This window comes from Vulpes vulpes, chromosome 5 (assembly GCF_048418805.1).
Source record: "Vulpes vulpes isolate BD-2025 chromosome 5, VulVul3, whole genome shotgun sequence".
NCBI classification, from domain to species: Eukaryota; Metazoa; Chordata; class Mammalia; order Carnivora; family Canidae; genus Vulpes; species Vulpes vulpes.
In genome coordinates, this window is record NC_132784.1 from 97,269,804 (window position 1) to 97,285,296 (window position 15,493).

At 33.7% G+C, this 15,493-nt stretch overlaps 1 protein-coding gene across 8 annotated transcripts in view; it reads left to right on the forward strand.

The window, feature by feature from the left end:
* Window positions 1–15,493, forward strand: part of UCHL5 (ubiquitin C-terminal hydrolase L5) — a 40,811-nt gene that overhangs the window by 9,580 nt on the left and 15,738 nt on the right. For 2 of the 8 annotated variants that reach the window (XM_072759489.1, XM_072759487.1), the window contains exons 3-8: window positions 410–515; window positions 7,734–7,851; window positions 9,743–9,896; window positions 14,550–14,675; window positions 14,809–14,870; window positions 14,950–15,080. In XM_072759489.1, coding sequence (XP_072615590.1) covers window positions 9,888–9,896; window positions 14,550–14,675; window positions 14,809–14,870; window positions 14,950–15,080 — 328 coding nt within the window. In that variant the 5' untranslated portion in view covers window positions 410–515; window positions 7,734–7,851; window positions 9,743–9,887. The remainder of the gene's footprint in view (window positions 1–409; window positions 516–7,733; window positions 7,852–9,742; window positions 9,897–14,549; window positions 14,676–14,808; window positions 14,871–14,949; window positions 15,081–15,493) is intronic. The other 6 variants (XM_025991335.2, XM_072759488.1, XM_025991334.2 and 3 more) reach the window with 3 other exon arrangements.

Below are 15,493 nucleotides of genomic sequence, written 5' to 3' on the forward strand. Positions count from 1 at the left end.
AGTATATTTTATAATATATATGCTATAAACCATTTATCTGTGAACACTGTATGTGGACTTTATTCATATAGATTGGAATTCAATCTGTAGGGTTAACAGCTTCTTTCAGTTTTTCTATGTTCTTGTTTTTAGTTTTTAAATGAAATGATACAAGGTAGAAATGAATAATCCAGATTTGAGAATGAACCTTTCATTATAATTCTACTTTGCTTGATATAATTTTAAATTTTATTAGCCTTGTTGTAGGCAACATTCTAGTGTCTATGAATAGCAGTAGAAATCTTAAAAAAATTTCTCTGACTTTGTTTGCAATACATTTGTTAAGTAGCTTACTAAAATGTAATGTATTGACAGCATATTAAAAAAGAAGCAGGGTTTGGTGTCAACTAATTTGTATTTTATTTTGTAGGCCAGTTCATGGGTTAATTTTTCTTTTCAAGTGGCAGCCAGGAGAAGAACCAGCAGGCTCTGTAGTTCAGGACTCCAGACTTGACACAATATTTTTTGCCAAGCAGGTATGGTCCTTGGATACTCTGAAGTCTTGAGAGCAATCCTTTCTATAAACAGAACTCTGTTTCACTTTTGTGTCTTTGGTATAGCACTCCTCAAGCTTTTTGTCTTTGGATCCCTTCACATTCTTAAAAATTATTGAGATCTCCAGAGAACTACTCTGTTTATATGGATTATATTTATTAATATTTATTATATTAGACATTAAGACTGTGATATTTTGAGAGTAGTGATGTTAAAAAACAAATGCATTACATGTTAACGCAACACATTTTTTAGTGAAATATAATCACACTTACCAAACAAAAAATTTAGCAAGAAGTTTTATATTTACGTTTTATATTTTTTTACATTTTTTGGAAATCTAATGTCCGGCTTAATAGCACAAAGCTGGATTCTCCTATCGGCTTCTTTATTCAGTCTGTTGCAGTATTTTTTTGTTTTTGTTTGAAGTATATGAAAAAAATAAGTTTCACACATATGTGTAGTTGGAAAGGGAGGAGTATTTTAATATCTTTTTCAGAAAATTATGGATATTCTTTGATATCAAGACTCCAGAAACATTGCTTTCTTAAAGGTTAGTTGCAATGTGAAATCTGAAACCATATCAGTGAACTTTGCCCTTTAATTTTTTTTTTTAATTTTTATTTATTTATGATAGTCACACAGAGGGAGAGAGAGAGGGAGAGACACAGGCAGAGGGAGAAGCAGGCTCCATGCACCGGGAGCCCGATGTGGGATTTGATCCCGGGTCTCCAGGATCGCGCCCTGGGCCAAAGGCAGGCGCTAAACCGCTGCGCCACCCAGGGATCCCAACTTTGCCCTTTATTATATTAAAATTCTTTGATTTATCTTGCTCTGCAAATGAATCTTTTATTCATGCAGCATTTGATAACATTGTGTATTGGTCATTTTGAAAGTTCACCGACTTTTACATTTGATTACATACATTATCAACAAGTCACATACATCATCAGAAAAGTCGTTAATTATCTTTTTTTTTTAAGATTTTATTTATTCATGAGAGACACAGAGAGAGAGAGAGGCAGAGACACAGGCAGAGGGAGAGGCAGGTTTCTTGCAGGGAGCCTGATGTGGGACTCCACCTTGGGACTCCTGGATCATACCCTGAGCCAAAGGCAGACGCTCAACCACTGAGCCACCTGGGAGTCCCAGAATTGTCGTTAATTATCATGAAACTTTTAAACTCACAGTGGGTTAAGTATCGTGAAACTTTTAAACTGATAATGGAGGATCTTAATTCTAATATAATTTGAAAGTTCAAATTCTATCAGAAAAACAAATACTATCAGGTATTTTCCTTGAAGTAACAGACTCATTTCACTCAATTCAGAGAAAATATCTGCCATATGCCCTGTTTGAACAACCATATTTGTCTGCCATTTGTGTTTTCAAGAGAAAAAGATGTTCCAAGAAAAAAAGCAGCCAACTTAGCTCACAACTCAAACAGTTGTACTACTGCTTTTCCTTGAAATGACTAGCATATTTTGGTTTGCAACAGAAGTGCTTTATTTCAGCTACCTGTTTCATTTCATAGAATATTAAAGACTTGTATTCCGAGGTCAGGTTTTTGTTTTTTTGTTGTTTTTTTAATTTTATTTATTTATTAGAGACACACAGAGAGAGAGCAAGCAAGCCGAGGACAGATTTTAATAAAAATAACTTCTACTGCTTCATTAAAGACAGTCTTGAGTAAAATTACCTTTTTTTTTTTTTTTAAACTATGTATCTGTGTCAATGAAACCGTTTAATGGCACTGCCCAGATTGGTGCTAAAATACCAGCAGTATTATCTACCATTGCCATTATACTATCAGTGCAAATATGAAAGCAGGGAAGAAGGCAGAAACTGTCTTTGAATTATTATAGAAGCAACTTTGAGCTCATGAACCGTTTGAGAAGGGTCTTAGGAATTCCCAGGGTCCATGGACCACACTTGATAACTGCTGTTCTAGTATATACAGTGAAGTGTTGAATATTACTAGATGCCTCCCATTGTTTGGAAAAGGAGAAAAAGAGAATGATAAAAGAGATTTGATTAATGTTTAAAATCTAAGCTAAATATGATTGCATTTGCTTGAAAATTGCACTTATTTCTGAGACTCAAAAAGTTGCTTAGGATAACCTGTTTGAATCTTCAGAAAGGTTGAAAAGAAGACTGCTAATTTTCATTACTGTCCTTTGGATCAAGCTTTTGCTATTTCACTTAGTAACTTGTTTTCCCATTATTTCTTACTACTTCTTTCCATTTCCCCCAACGTTTTAAAATTGAGTGTTCTTTAGAGAAATTAGCACTTTCTTGCTTTTACTTTAAGAAAACATTATTGTGTATTTTTTTTTCTGATAGCAGAATTTAAAGTGCAGAAATATATAGTGATAAAAGTGAATATCTTTGTAATCCCACACCCATCTTTACTAACTACTTTTAATGGTATGACTCATTGATTTAATCAACAAGGAGTTACTGAGCACCCACTATGTGCTAGGTATTGTTTTAAGTGCTAGGGTATAATGGTGAATAAAACAGGCATCTTTCTTCTTACTAACAACTGTAATGATAGCAATACCAACAGTAGCCAACATTTACCATTCTTACTGTGTATCAGATATTGTGCTTTAATATATTATTATTTAGTCCTTGCATCAACTCTGAGGTTATAATAACCTCATATCACAGGTGAAGAAATCAAGGCCTGGAAAAATTAACTTATTTTCCAGAGGTCACACAGAATTTAAATGCAGGTCTAAAACCCAGGTTTGTGATTCCACATTGCCTTACTACCTCCCACGTTTTCTTTTTATATGTTAACCCATTCTTATTACAATTTTCTTACTAAAGTTGGATTGTTATGCAAAATCTTTTGCATCTTTTTTCACTTAATGATAAAAGTTTGACTTTGTTCTACTTCCATTACACATAATAATATTAGCTAACATCTACTGAAGACTTATTAGTTACTTTCATATATATTATTTTTTATGTATTAATTTATTTGTAGTAGCTACTACTCACAACAGCCCCTTGTGGTTTTTTAGATTTCTTATTATTTCACAGATGTGGAAACTGAGTCCCAGAGAGGTTATGAAACATGCCCAGGTTATGCAGCTAAACGTTGGCAGCGCTGGGGTGCAAACTCCAGCACTTAACACACTTTTGAGTTTCTAGTTATTTCTTCTAACACAAATAATTTGTTGATATATTGTGACACTTGTACAATTATGTATTATTGTATAACAATTATAATTTTATGTTTTTTTTTTTAAAGATTTTATGTATTTGAGCAAGAGAGAGAACGTGCACGCACACTAGCAGTGGGGAGGGGCAGAGGGAGAGGGAGAAGCAGGCTCCCTGCTCAGCAAAGGCTCCTTGCTGAGCAGGGAGCCCCGTGTGGGGCTGGATCCCAGGGTCCTAGGATCATGACCTGACCTGAAGCAGCCACTTAACCAACTAAGCCATCCAGGTGCCCCAATAATTGTAATTTTAAAACCAAAGTTTGTGATTTTCAAGATCTAGATGGTAGAGAAAAAGTAGGAGAAAATAATTTTAGAAGTCCTTTGGGTGTTTTTTCTCCTTTTAAAGGAAGGTTTTATTTTGAAAGGTATATAAAAATATATACTCATTTTATAAAATTTAAGTATTATAACTATATGATGTAGAATATAAAAGTCCCTTACGTTTCCTGTGTCAGAGATAATCACTGAAAATGATTTATATTCTTTCAGAGTTTCTCTGTGTGTATGTGTGTATTTAATTTCTTCCACACTATATTTCTTCCACACTAAATTGTGAACCTGAGAGTGAGATTTTGTTTCTAGGTACAGTCCCTGGCCCATAGTAGATATCCAATAAATGTAGACTGAGCTCTTCATCTCTAAGAATATTACAATTAATACTAGTATTCACTAACACTAAGGCACTAACGATTTATACGGGTGTAAGTATTTTTAAGGTAAAAAAAAAGTCAGAAAAGTAAAGACCTAATGATACTAGGGCTTGAATTTATAATTACTGGAGTTCCTTAATATTTTTCTAGTTCTGTATTTCTGTCTTAACTATAATTTAATGTTTTATTTGTATTATATTATTCTTGCCACATTTATTAATATGTAGAATTAGTGATTTTCCTATAATACTGGGTGTTTTTTGTTCTATATTATGTCAACAGTTCTTGTTGAACTGACAGGTCAGTAATTCCCCAATAATATCTTTTAGTCTATTTATTATATATTTAAAAGATTTTATTTATCTGAGAGAGAGAGATAGTGAGAGAAAGCACAAGTGGGGAGCAGGGAGGAGAAGCAGGCTCCCCCCTAAGCAGGGAGCAACTTGGGACTTGATCCCAGCACCCCAGAAGCTGAAGGCAAATGCTTAACCGACTGAGCCACCCAGGTGCCCCTTTTTTAGTCTTTTTAGTGTATGCGTCCTATGAGCCTATGCCCAAAACTTTATATTACATAAATATATAATCCTTAATTCTAGGCTTTGAGAACTAGTAATGATTTTATCCAGGAATCTCCATTACCAGAAATTTTATTTTATTTTATTTTATTTATTTATTTATTTATTTATTCATGAGAGGCACAGAGAGAGAGAGAGAGAGAGAGAGGCAGAGACACAGGCAGAGGGAGAAGCAGGCTCCATGCAGGGAGCCTGACGTGGGACTCGATCCCAGGTCTCCAGAATCAGGCCCTGGGCTGAAGGCGGCGCTAAACCGCTGAGCCACCGGGCTGCCCTATTCCCAGAAATTTTAAAAATGTAATTTAAATTATATTTATTTATAAGGTCATACGTATTAACTAAGTATGTATTTTTGGTATTTATGAATGGAATGTGTCAGTTTAGAGAGGTAATAGTAATACTGGCTGTCTTAAGCTGATCATATGCTCTAATTGTAGGAATGCATATATGTGGATCACTGATTAAGAAAGTATCGAGAAAAGAATCTAGTAATTATAATTTGTATGTAAGAAATGTATGACATTTTGACAGTACTTCTCCGTAAAACATCATAGTTTTGTTACCATTTCATCATTTACTTGCTAAGATTATGCTGTAGTGTTACTGGGTTTGTTTGATTATCTATGCAGTCTTCCAGGAAAGAATGATTACCTACAATGTGCCAGACACTGTGCTAGGTGCTTAGAGAATGATAATCATAATCCCTGCTTGCAAGGTGCTTAGAGTTTAGTGGAAGAGATTGGTTTTAATCAGTGAAATGGGGCAGCCCGGGTGGCTCAGCAGTTTAGCACCACTTTCAGCCCAGGCGTGATCTTGGAGACCCGGGATCGAGTCCCATGTCGGACTCTCTGCATGGAGCCTGCTTCTCCCTCTGCCTGTGTCTCTGCCTTTCTCTCTGTGTGTGTCTCTCATGAATAAATAAATAAAATCTTAAAAAAAAAAGTGAAATGCAAAATTATGGTGGTGATAAGTACTGCATGGAGTGAAATGAGAACCATATTATACTGCAAAGTTTGAAAAAAATCTGAGACCACCCTCCTTTGAACACCAACTATATACAGTTCGGGGTTCCGAAGCCACCCTTATATCTGGCAATTCCAAGTTTGGAGGGGGTCTCCAAGAAAAACTGCAATTTGCCAAGAAAATGCATAGACCTTATTGAAATGTTATAGTTACAGTTATGGTCTATATTACAGTAAAAGATACAGTTTAAATTCAGCCAAGGAAAGAGATGGATGGGGCAGTAGAGCCCTAGTAGAGCTACAGATGGCACTAACTTTCCTGGCAACGATATGTGACAGTATGTACAGAGTATTGTCATCCAGCGAATCTCAACTAATTCTTGATATCCAGAATTTTTATTTGACCTCAGTCACATAGACCTGACTGACCACCCATATGACGGACCTCAATCTCCAGTCACTTTGGAGGTTGAGCTGATACTGTTGACTCAAGATTCCATGCAAAGTCACAGTATTAGCCTACCTTAGTGGACCAAATACCCCAGGTAAACAAAGATGCTCTTATGAGGCCTTTCTTTTCAAAGCTAAGAGTTTACCCCCCCAGGAACCAAGGGCAAAGGCAAGGCCTCTCTTTGGGCATCATATACCCATAGTATACGTACATACATATATTATATGTATATAAATGGGACTTAACCCTTTAGGGAGACCTGAGAAAGCCCTGAGTAAGTGACAGTTCAGCTGAAGTTTAAAGGTTAAGTCGGTATTAACTGGGGGAAAGAGGCTGAGGGTCATCCTAGATTAATAACAGCTTTATAGCAGGGAATAAAGGGAATAAGACTCGTAAAATGTACTAAAAGAAGAGCAGTGTAACTGGCATATAGAGAGAAAGGAGGAGATGACATGAGGTATGAGGCTGCATAGGCAGCATGTTAATCAGAATTAGGTACAGTTGGTTGTAGAGAAACAATGGTTTATGAGAAATGAAAGTTTTTCTCTTTCACTTCCAAGAACTGTCAGGATTACAGGCTCTTCTATTCCTTTGTGTGTGGATTCTATTCTAAAGATTACTTTGTGGCCCAAGATGATTGTTGGAGTTTTAGTCATTCTATCTTAATTTCACATTCCAGAAAGCAGGAAGGGGACAGCACACTTCTCTCCTTTTATGGACATTTTCTAGAATTTGCCTATGTCACATGCTTACTTCTCTCTGGCCAGAACTCAGTCACATTGCTGTACTTAGCAACAAAAGAGAGTGGGAAAGTGGTCTTCATTCCAGGTGGTCATGGACCAGATAAAATTTGGGTACTTTATTCATATGGAAGGAGGAGAAGATGGTTTTTAGAGAATAACTATCAGCCTTCTGCCACATTTGCTGAGAAAGGTCAAATCATCAATGGTATTTTAGGCCATGATTGAGACTTTTGTCTGTATCCTAAGAGTAATAGAAGGTTATTGAAGTGTTTAAAGGAGTATGACACAATCAGATTTTTATTTAGACCCTTCTAAATAGCCAAATCCTTTGGCTATAGTGTGGAGAATGCATTTGAGGAGGAAACGGTGGTATAGAATATAGGAATAGTTGGAGGCTTTTGCAGAAGTACATGCAAGAGTAGATAAAGACTGGTGGTAGAGATGAATATGAATAGATTTGAATAATACTTAGTAAATAAAGTAGTTAGCACCCTTAATATGTAATAGATTGGATATGGGGATGAAAGAAGAAGACATAGCAGTGATGAAGGCTTTTTCTTTTTTCCTTTTAAAAAAATTAATCTGCAGGTACATGGAATAGGATTGTGATAATCCTTGATTGATGACACACACTCATGACTCCTATTTATTTACTTATTTTGTAATTTTAAGTAATGCCGTAAGCACCTAAGAACTCACCTCCCAGGTAAACTTCATCTATTATTTCCTTCTCTCACCTATTCAACGTAACTCTCCTCCTCTTTCCCTCCATTACTTATAATCCATTTGAATTTGGTATATCATCTCCTTGCTTTCTCTTTTTCTTTCTTTCTTTAAGAAAGAATTTATTTATTTGAGAGAGAGTGCATGAGGGAAAGAGAGAAAGAATCTGAAACAGACTTCACACTGAGCACAGAGCTGGAAATGGGTCTCGATCTCATGATCTCAAGATCGTGACCTGAGCTAAAAACCAAGAGTTGGCTGCTTAACTGAGCCACCCAGGAACCTTCCTTTCTTTTTATGTATTTTTTGTATCCTAAAAGGTGGTGTGTATAAAACTTTGACGAAAGAAAAAGTATTATGCTTATCAACAAAAAAGAGTGCTGAAATAAAACAAAAGCATTTGTTTGGGGTTTCAGAATTGCAATTTGTGGAGCACAGATTTGGGTAGCGACACAAATTGTGTTCCCTAGGGAATGACAGGGTTTTAAAAGGTAAAAGGAATGTTTATATGTGTTGTTTACAGAGAATTTTCATTGGTATTGACTCATAGAAAACTAATCTTGGCTGAATATAATTGGTTGCTAAGGCTATCATATCACTAAGCCAAGTCTTACTGTAGCAAGTTGCAGGTGTTTAGGCAGAGTCCTTGGAACTTATGCCCTTTGGCCCATTTCAGAGTTCATGGTTTTATCCAGTGATGATGTGCATAAGGCCCATTTCTTTATTGACTTCCTGGCTCCATTTTATTTTATTTTTATTTTATTTTTTTTTCTTTTTCTTTTTCTTTTTCCTGGCTCCATTTTAAAACTCCTTAAGTGATTTCATTTCATTTCATCACTCATCCACTGTAAGGGAACTTACTTTTTGACTTCATATTATATCATTAAGATTTTTCTGTAAGTTGTTTATCATAGTAGTTCCTTTATTTTGCATGCTGCATAATATCAACTCATGATCACTTTTCCTAGATTGGACATTTGAGTTAACTATGAATTGTGTAGCTATAAACATTTTTCTATATGTCTGCTATTACATATGTGCAAATTTCTCCTGGTGTATACCTGGAAGTAGAATTGACTACTTCATCTGATACATAAATGTATCAAAATCTTTTCTGAATTAGATGCTCCAGTTACACTCCCACTAGCAATATCTGAGTAACTAAGTAGCCACATGCTCCAAGTGTGATATTGTTAGGCCTTTTTAATTTTTGCCAGCCAGCTTGTTCTAAAATAGTACTTCATTGTGGTCTTGGTTTACATTTCCCTGGACACTAATAATTTTGAAAGTGGCCATACATGTTTCTTCTGTGAAATTTCTGTTTATTTATTTATTTTTTTTTTATGGAGTGAATCATGCTTTTCTTTTTGACTTGTTATGTTTTCTTGATACTGCTTCTCCAAGTTGGCACCTTATTGTTTTACCTTTTCTGAGTATCTTTTTGATAAATAGAATTTTATATTTTAGAGCCAGTGCTTTTCATATCTTGTTTGAGAAATTGTTATTTATTTGAAGTTGTAAGAGATATTTACCTGTGTATTTAAATTTTAATTCTTGACATCTATGTCTATAATTCATTGGGAATTGGGTTTTGGTATGTCATGTGAAGTAGGAGTTCAATTTTATCTTTGTCCATATGGATCATCATTTTTTTCTAGCCTCATTTATTAAACATCTGTTGTTTTCCCTACCGATCTAACATTCTGTCTCTGTTGCATATCAGAGTTCCATACATGTGTGTGTGTTTTCTAGACTGTTCCTCTGTTCCACTCATCAGTTTGTCTCTGTGCCAGTATCACTGTCTTAATTCCTTCCACTTCTTCATAAGATTCAATATCTAATAGGTCATGTCTCCCCTCCCTGCTCTTTTTCAGAAATACCCTTCTATTTTTGGCCCCATGCTCTTCATGTAAATTTCAGAGTCATCAAGTTGTATGAAAAATTCTATTGGAATTTTGACTGGAATAGCATTGAATATATATATCAATTTGGGGAGAATTTATATCTTCATATTAAGTCATGAACATAGTATGTATATTTATTTAGATCTTTATTATCTTCAACATGTAATTTTCTCTGTAGAGGTCTTTTACATCTTTTGTTAGATTTATCTTAACTCTGATATTTCTGTTACAATTATGAATCCTCTTTCAATGAATTCTCAAGGTTTTTGATGATGGTAAAAAAATGCAATTCACTTATATTTTAATATTTAACTATCTTGCTAAACTCTTCTATTATCTCTAATATTTATTGTTTTTTTTGAGGGGGTTCTATCTAAATTATTATATCAAATGTTAACAGTTTTTTTTTTCCTCCTTTCAAATCTTTATGCTTCTAATTTATTTTTCTTTTCTAATTGACTAAGGCCTTCAGTAAAATCATCATGATTTTAAAGGGAATGCTTTAACATTTTCTTGTTTTGGATGATGTTTACTAGGGTTTTTATTTTTTAAATGCTCTTTTTCAGGTAAGGATGTTCTGTTATTAATTCAGTGAGTGTCTTTATTATGAAAAATTTTCAAGTGATTTTTCTGCACTTAATGTAATGATCCTTGTTTATTTTTTCTCTTTTAAAAGATGAATACAGTCAGTTATGTTGATGATTTTTCTAGATATCATACCATCCTTCATATCTGAGAAAAACCCAACTGGTGTTGATATATTCTGTCTTTATGTACTGTGAGATCTAAGTATTCTTGTTTATTAGCATTTTACATCTGTATTTATGAATGAAGTGGGCCTTAATTTTCTTTTCTCATAATGGCTTTGATTAGTTTTCGTATTAGAGGTTTACTGGCTTTATCGGAATGAGTTAGAATTTCCTCCTTTTTTTTTTATTCCAAAGAATTTGCATAAAATTTAGTTCTTATTCTTCAGATATTGATAGAATTGGCCTATATAGCCAGTTCTGGGCCTTTATAGTCAATTCTGGGCCTGGTATTTTCTTTGTAAGTATGTATATAACTATTCATTCAGTTTAATAGTTAGAAGACCATTCAGGCTACTTACTTCTTCTTGACTTGGTTTTGATAAGATTTTAAAAAAATTTCTTCATTTTTAGCTTAAATTTATAAAATTGTTTCTTATGGTTATAAGTATTCCCTTATTCTTTTTATTTTTTACTTGTATATTTTATTTTTACTTTTATTTTTTATTTGTATTTATTTTTACTTGTATTTTATTTTTACTTGTATACCTGTCTCCTAGAATTCTGATTTGCATATTTGTGTGATAGAGGTTTCTTATTTCCATTAATTTGTCACCCTTTATTGTTCATATGTGCATTAGGGCAGCAATCCAACTGATCTTGTTTCTGTTTTCAGCCATCTTCAGTCCTTGCTATAAACTGTCAAACTGAATCTTTCATAATAAAAAACTTATTTTTATTATGTTATTTCCCTATTAAAAAGCTTTTGCTCCTAGAGCAAACTACTGAATTAATTTAGCTTAAGGTCAGTGTTTCAAGGTAGCAAATGATGACATTTGTTATGATGTCATGCCCTGACCACAACCATACTTACTAATACAAACCAGTATGCTCATTGTCTCTTGAACATACCATGTAAATTTGTTCCTTTGTTCATACCCTTCTTGCTTCCTTGAATGAATTTCCTTTTTGATTTTCTAGATCCTGTCTAGCTTTCAAAGCCCTATTAAAATTTTACATTCATAGAGAAATCTCTGATACTTCAGTTAAAGATGATTTCTTTCTTCATCATTTTGGTTTTCTATTAATCCCTTTTTCATGTATGGATTTTTTTTTTTCTAAATTTTTCACAGGCAGGGCATTTTTACATACTTCCTTTGTTTTGTCTTTATTCTAGAGTCACTTTCCCTTTAGGAACCCATAATTGTATTCTCAACCTTTTTTTCCTTGACTACAAATAAATATTGAAAATTTATTTATTTTATAGCTACAACTCAGTGAAGATGACTGTAATTTATAATTTAGTACTTTTAGCTATTTTAGGAGCATCCCTCTGAGCACTCAGCATATTCTTTTGTAAAAACTATGAATAGAAGTTACTCTCTAGTCCAGGGTTGCAAGTCAAATGGCTGCAGTATCAGATAGGCAACATGCGTGTGTGAATCGGGTTGTGTGGAAGATACTAGGGAGTGGAAGAGCCTGGATGAACTAAAGAATATATGTTCTCTCAAAGGAATTTAAACCATATTCTTAAGGTTCCAGGCCAGCCCTACTCTAGCCTCCTTTTACTGTTGAACTCTACTGCGGTGTTTGAAAATGTATTACACACACACACACACACACACACACACACAAACACACAAGAAAATGTATTACAAGCCAGAGTATATACTAGAATACTCAGGATAAATTAAAGATGTAAAAAGTTGGGGACTATGTAAATTATGCTGCACTAAATTTTTTGTGACATGAACTAAAGTTAAAGTTGTCCCAAATAGATCTATATAAGGTTTTTTTATGTGAGTTTAATGAAGTGAAAGACCTCACTAACTCTCTCGTTCACTGTGCACTACATACTTACACAGTGTTTGGTACACACATACTGCTTCGTAAATATTTGAAAGAGACAGTGTAGAGGTACCCTATTTACCATCTTTTTTCTTTTGGCAGTTTGTGCTGTATGTAGCATAACCACATGGTGGCGCTAAACTCATTTTTAAACCTGGAAAGATATTTTTATTCCCAAGCACACCATGATTACTATTCTTCATAAACACACAAAATAACTTGTAATAAATCATGGACAGTATGAATCATTATTAACATTGAAAGGGAAATATTAACTACAGGATTTTTCCCTTTCTAAAAAATATTGAAATATGATGGATTATACAAAAAACTGCACATTTAATGTATTTAACTTGATGAGTTTGGAAGGAGTTTTTTCTAATTCTTTAAAAAAGTTTTCTAAAGTGATGGATTACAGAAATCCTCAGATCATAGGAATGTTTGAGAATATTCTCTGCCATAGTCTCAGCATGTAACCTGGCACCAGGTACATAGTATGTCTTTAATGTATGAATTTGAAATAACATGTGAATGAGTATAAATTTTAACTTCTAACTTTGCTCTTACCAACCCATTGCCAGATACTTTCATCCCAGATAATTCTGGTCCAAGATAAGAGGGTACTGAGTCTTACAAAGTTTTAGTTAACCACCTGTATGAAGTCTTGTGTAACCATTGAAATTTTTTATCCAAATTTACTAAAGAACTGTGATTCAGAGAAAAATACATATTAAAAGAAATAGCAATATTAATTGGATTCTAGATTTCTTGTTACTTTAATTTGTCAGTTATAAGATAGTTTTGAGTATAAGATACTATCAGAAAGGAATATGAGAAGTGTGGTATATCATGTTTGTTTGAGAACTGAATGTAAGAAAATGTTTCTAGTGGAGAAAGCAGTCTTATCAATGAATTTTTCAAACATACCGCAGCAAATAATTTAAAAACTGGTGGATTTCACAAGACCTCAAAAGCCTCTGGCAACACAAAAAGTAGAGGAGTATAAGAATTAAAGACAGAAGATAATTGAAAATTTTTCTTCTGAAGTCTGGCAGGATATAAATAGATAATTTGTTAAATAGTAAAATCATAAGGGAATTAGCATTATGGAAAGACTAAGTTGAAGATAGTATTAAATTATAGTGTAGTAACAAAATATAGCAATTGGACTAAACTGTATTTTTAAATATCATTCACTAAATTTAGTTCAACTTTACAATTAACTTTCCTGATATTCACACTAGTCATTTGAGGTTCTTTCTAGCTCTATAATCTCAGCACTTTGTATAGGGAATAAGGAAGAAGCCCTTGTCCACAGTAGGTCATAATCTTGTTAGAGAGACTATTTATGTACAGTCAGCCTTACATGGTGGCTAAGGGCACAAATTTTAGAACCAGCCTGTATGCTTCTTGCTTAACTCTGTGCCCTTGGGGCAAGTTACTTAACTTCTTTGTGCTTTAGCTTCCACAGATGTAAAATGGGGATATAGTATTACTCCTTCTTCATAGGTTTTTGAGAGAATTGAAAGAATTAATACATGTGAAGTGCCTGGAAAAGTACCTGGCACAGAGTAAGTGCTGTCTAAATGTTTTTTTCACCCTAAAATGTAAGGTCCACATAATGTGTTAAAAAAAATAGTTAACAGCTAGGTGACAGCACTGTAAAGACTATATATGACTGAGTTGAAAAAATGTATGGACAATATATATCCTTTTTAGGAACTCAAAGGAGGGTCGAAACTAATAGCAGTTGTTGGGTAATTTCTCTCAAAGCCACCTAGGTGAGTTGGAGCTTGTGCCAAATACTGAAATATGGTTAAACTTGGATAGGCAGAAATGAATTTAAGAAGTAAATAGGAGGGAGGATAAGTTCTGTTGGTTTTAATCAGCTTTGTTTAGATGAAGGAAGATTGGTCTTATTACCCTAACTGGATTGGTTTTGCTGATGTTATGAGTTTGTTTAATTTATTTGGTTTCCTAGAATCCTCAACTCCAGAACTGCAGCAAATTCCTGAAAATAGTAGATGGAATTAAGCATGTTTATTATGTTTATGTTAAGAATATATGACATATATTTTGAAAACTGTTAGCATTACTCAACATATTTTGGAGGGTATTGTCATCTGTTAAAAGCTGCTTTTTGAAAAATAAATTGATAATATTTTTGCATTTATGTTTTATAGGTAATTAACAATGCTTGTGCTACCCAAGCCATAGTAAGTGTGTTATTAAACTGTACCCATCAAGATGTCCATTTGGGAGAGACATTATCAGAATTTAAAGAATTTTCACAAAGTTTTGATGCAGCTGTGAGTATAATCATATTATTCCTGAAATGCCCTATTTGTGATAATTCTCTTTTTTAACAGGCTACTTTAACAATTATTTTATTTTATTTTTTATTTTTTTTTAATTTTTATTTTTTTTTAACAATTATTTTAGATGAAAGGTTTGGCACTAAGCAATTCAGATGTGATTCGACAAGTACACAACAGTTTTGCCAGGTAAAGAGACTTTTTGTTAAATGAACACCGTTTCTTTTTTTGCTTGTTTGTTTCTCACTATTTTTTTTCCTGACTGTAGACAGCAGATGTTTGAATTTGATGCAAAGACATCAGCAAAAGAAGAAGATGCTTTTCATTTTGTCAGTTATGTTCCTGTAAATGGAAGATTGTATGAATTAGATGGATTAAGAGAAGGACCAATTGATTTAGGTAATCTGTTTCCTGTTCCTGGTATTTCACTTTTGACAATGAAAAAAGATTGGGTAGTCTTTCTTTGCTTTAGCCACACCACTGCTTAGATTTTGAAGGGGAAGGTGACCATGAGATAGTATAATGTCATGGGAGTCTTAAGCTTTTCATTACTTTATGAGGTTAAATAACAGATAGGAAGGACATGTTGACTACTGTAGTTCAACTGGGATCTTTAATTTTTTTCTAAGAGAAACCCATGCATAGATTACATAATTCATTTTTTATTTTCCAGTTAACTTTAAAAAGCTACTTCTTTTAGTGAATAGAAGTTATTCTGGTCATTTTTAACTTAGTGACAAGGGATTGTAAGCATTTCTTACCATCTTGTATTAAACTGTTTTCCCTTAGAATTGGATCATTCAGAATCACTT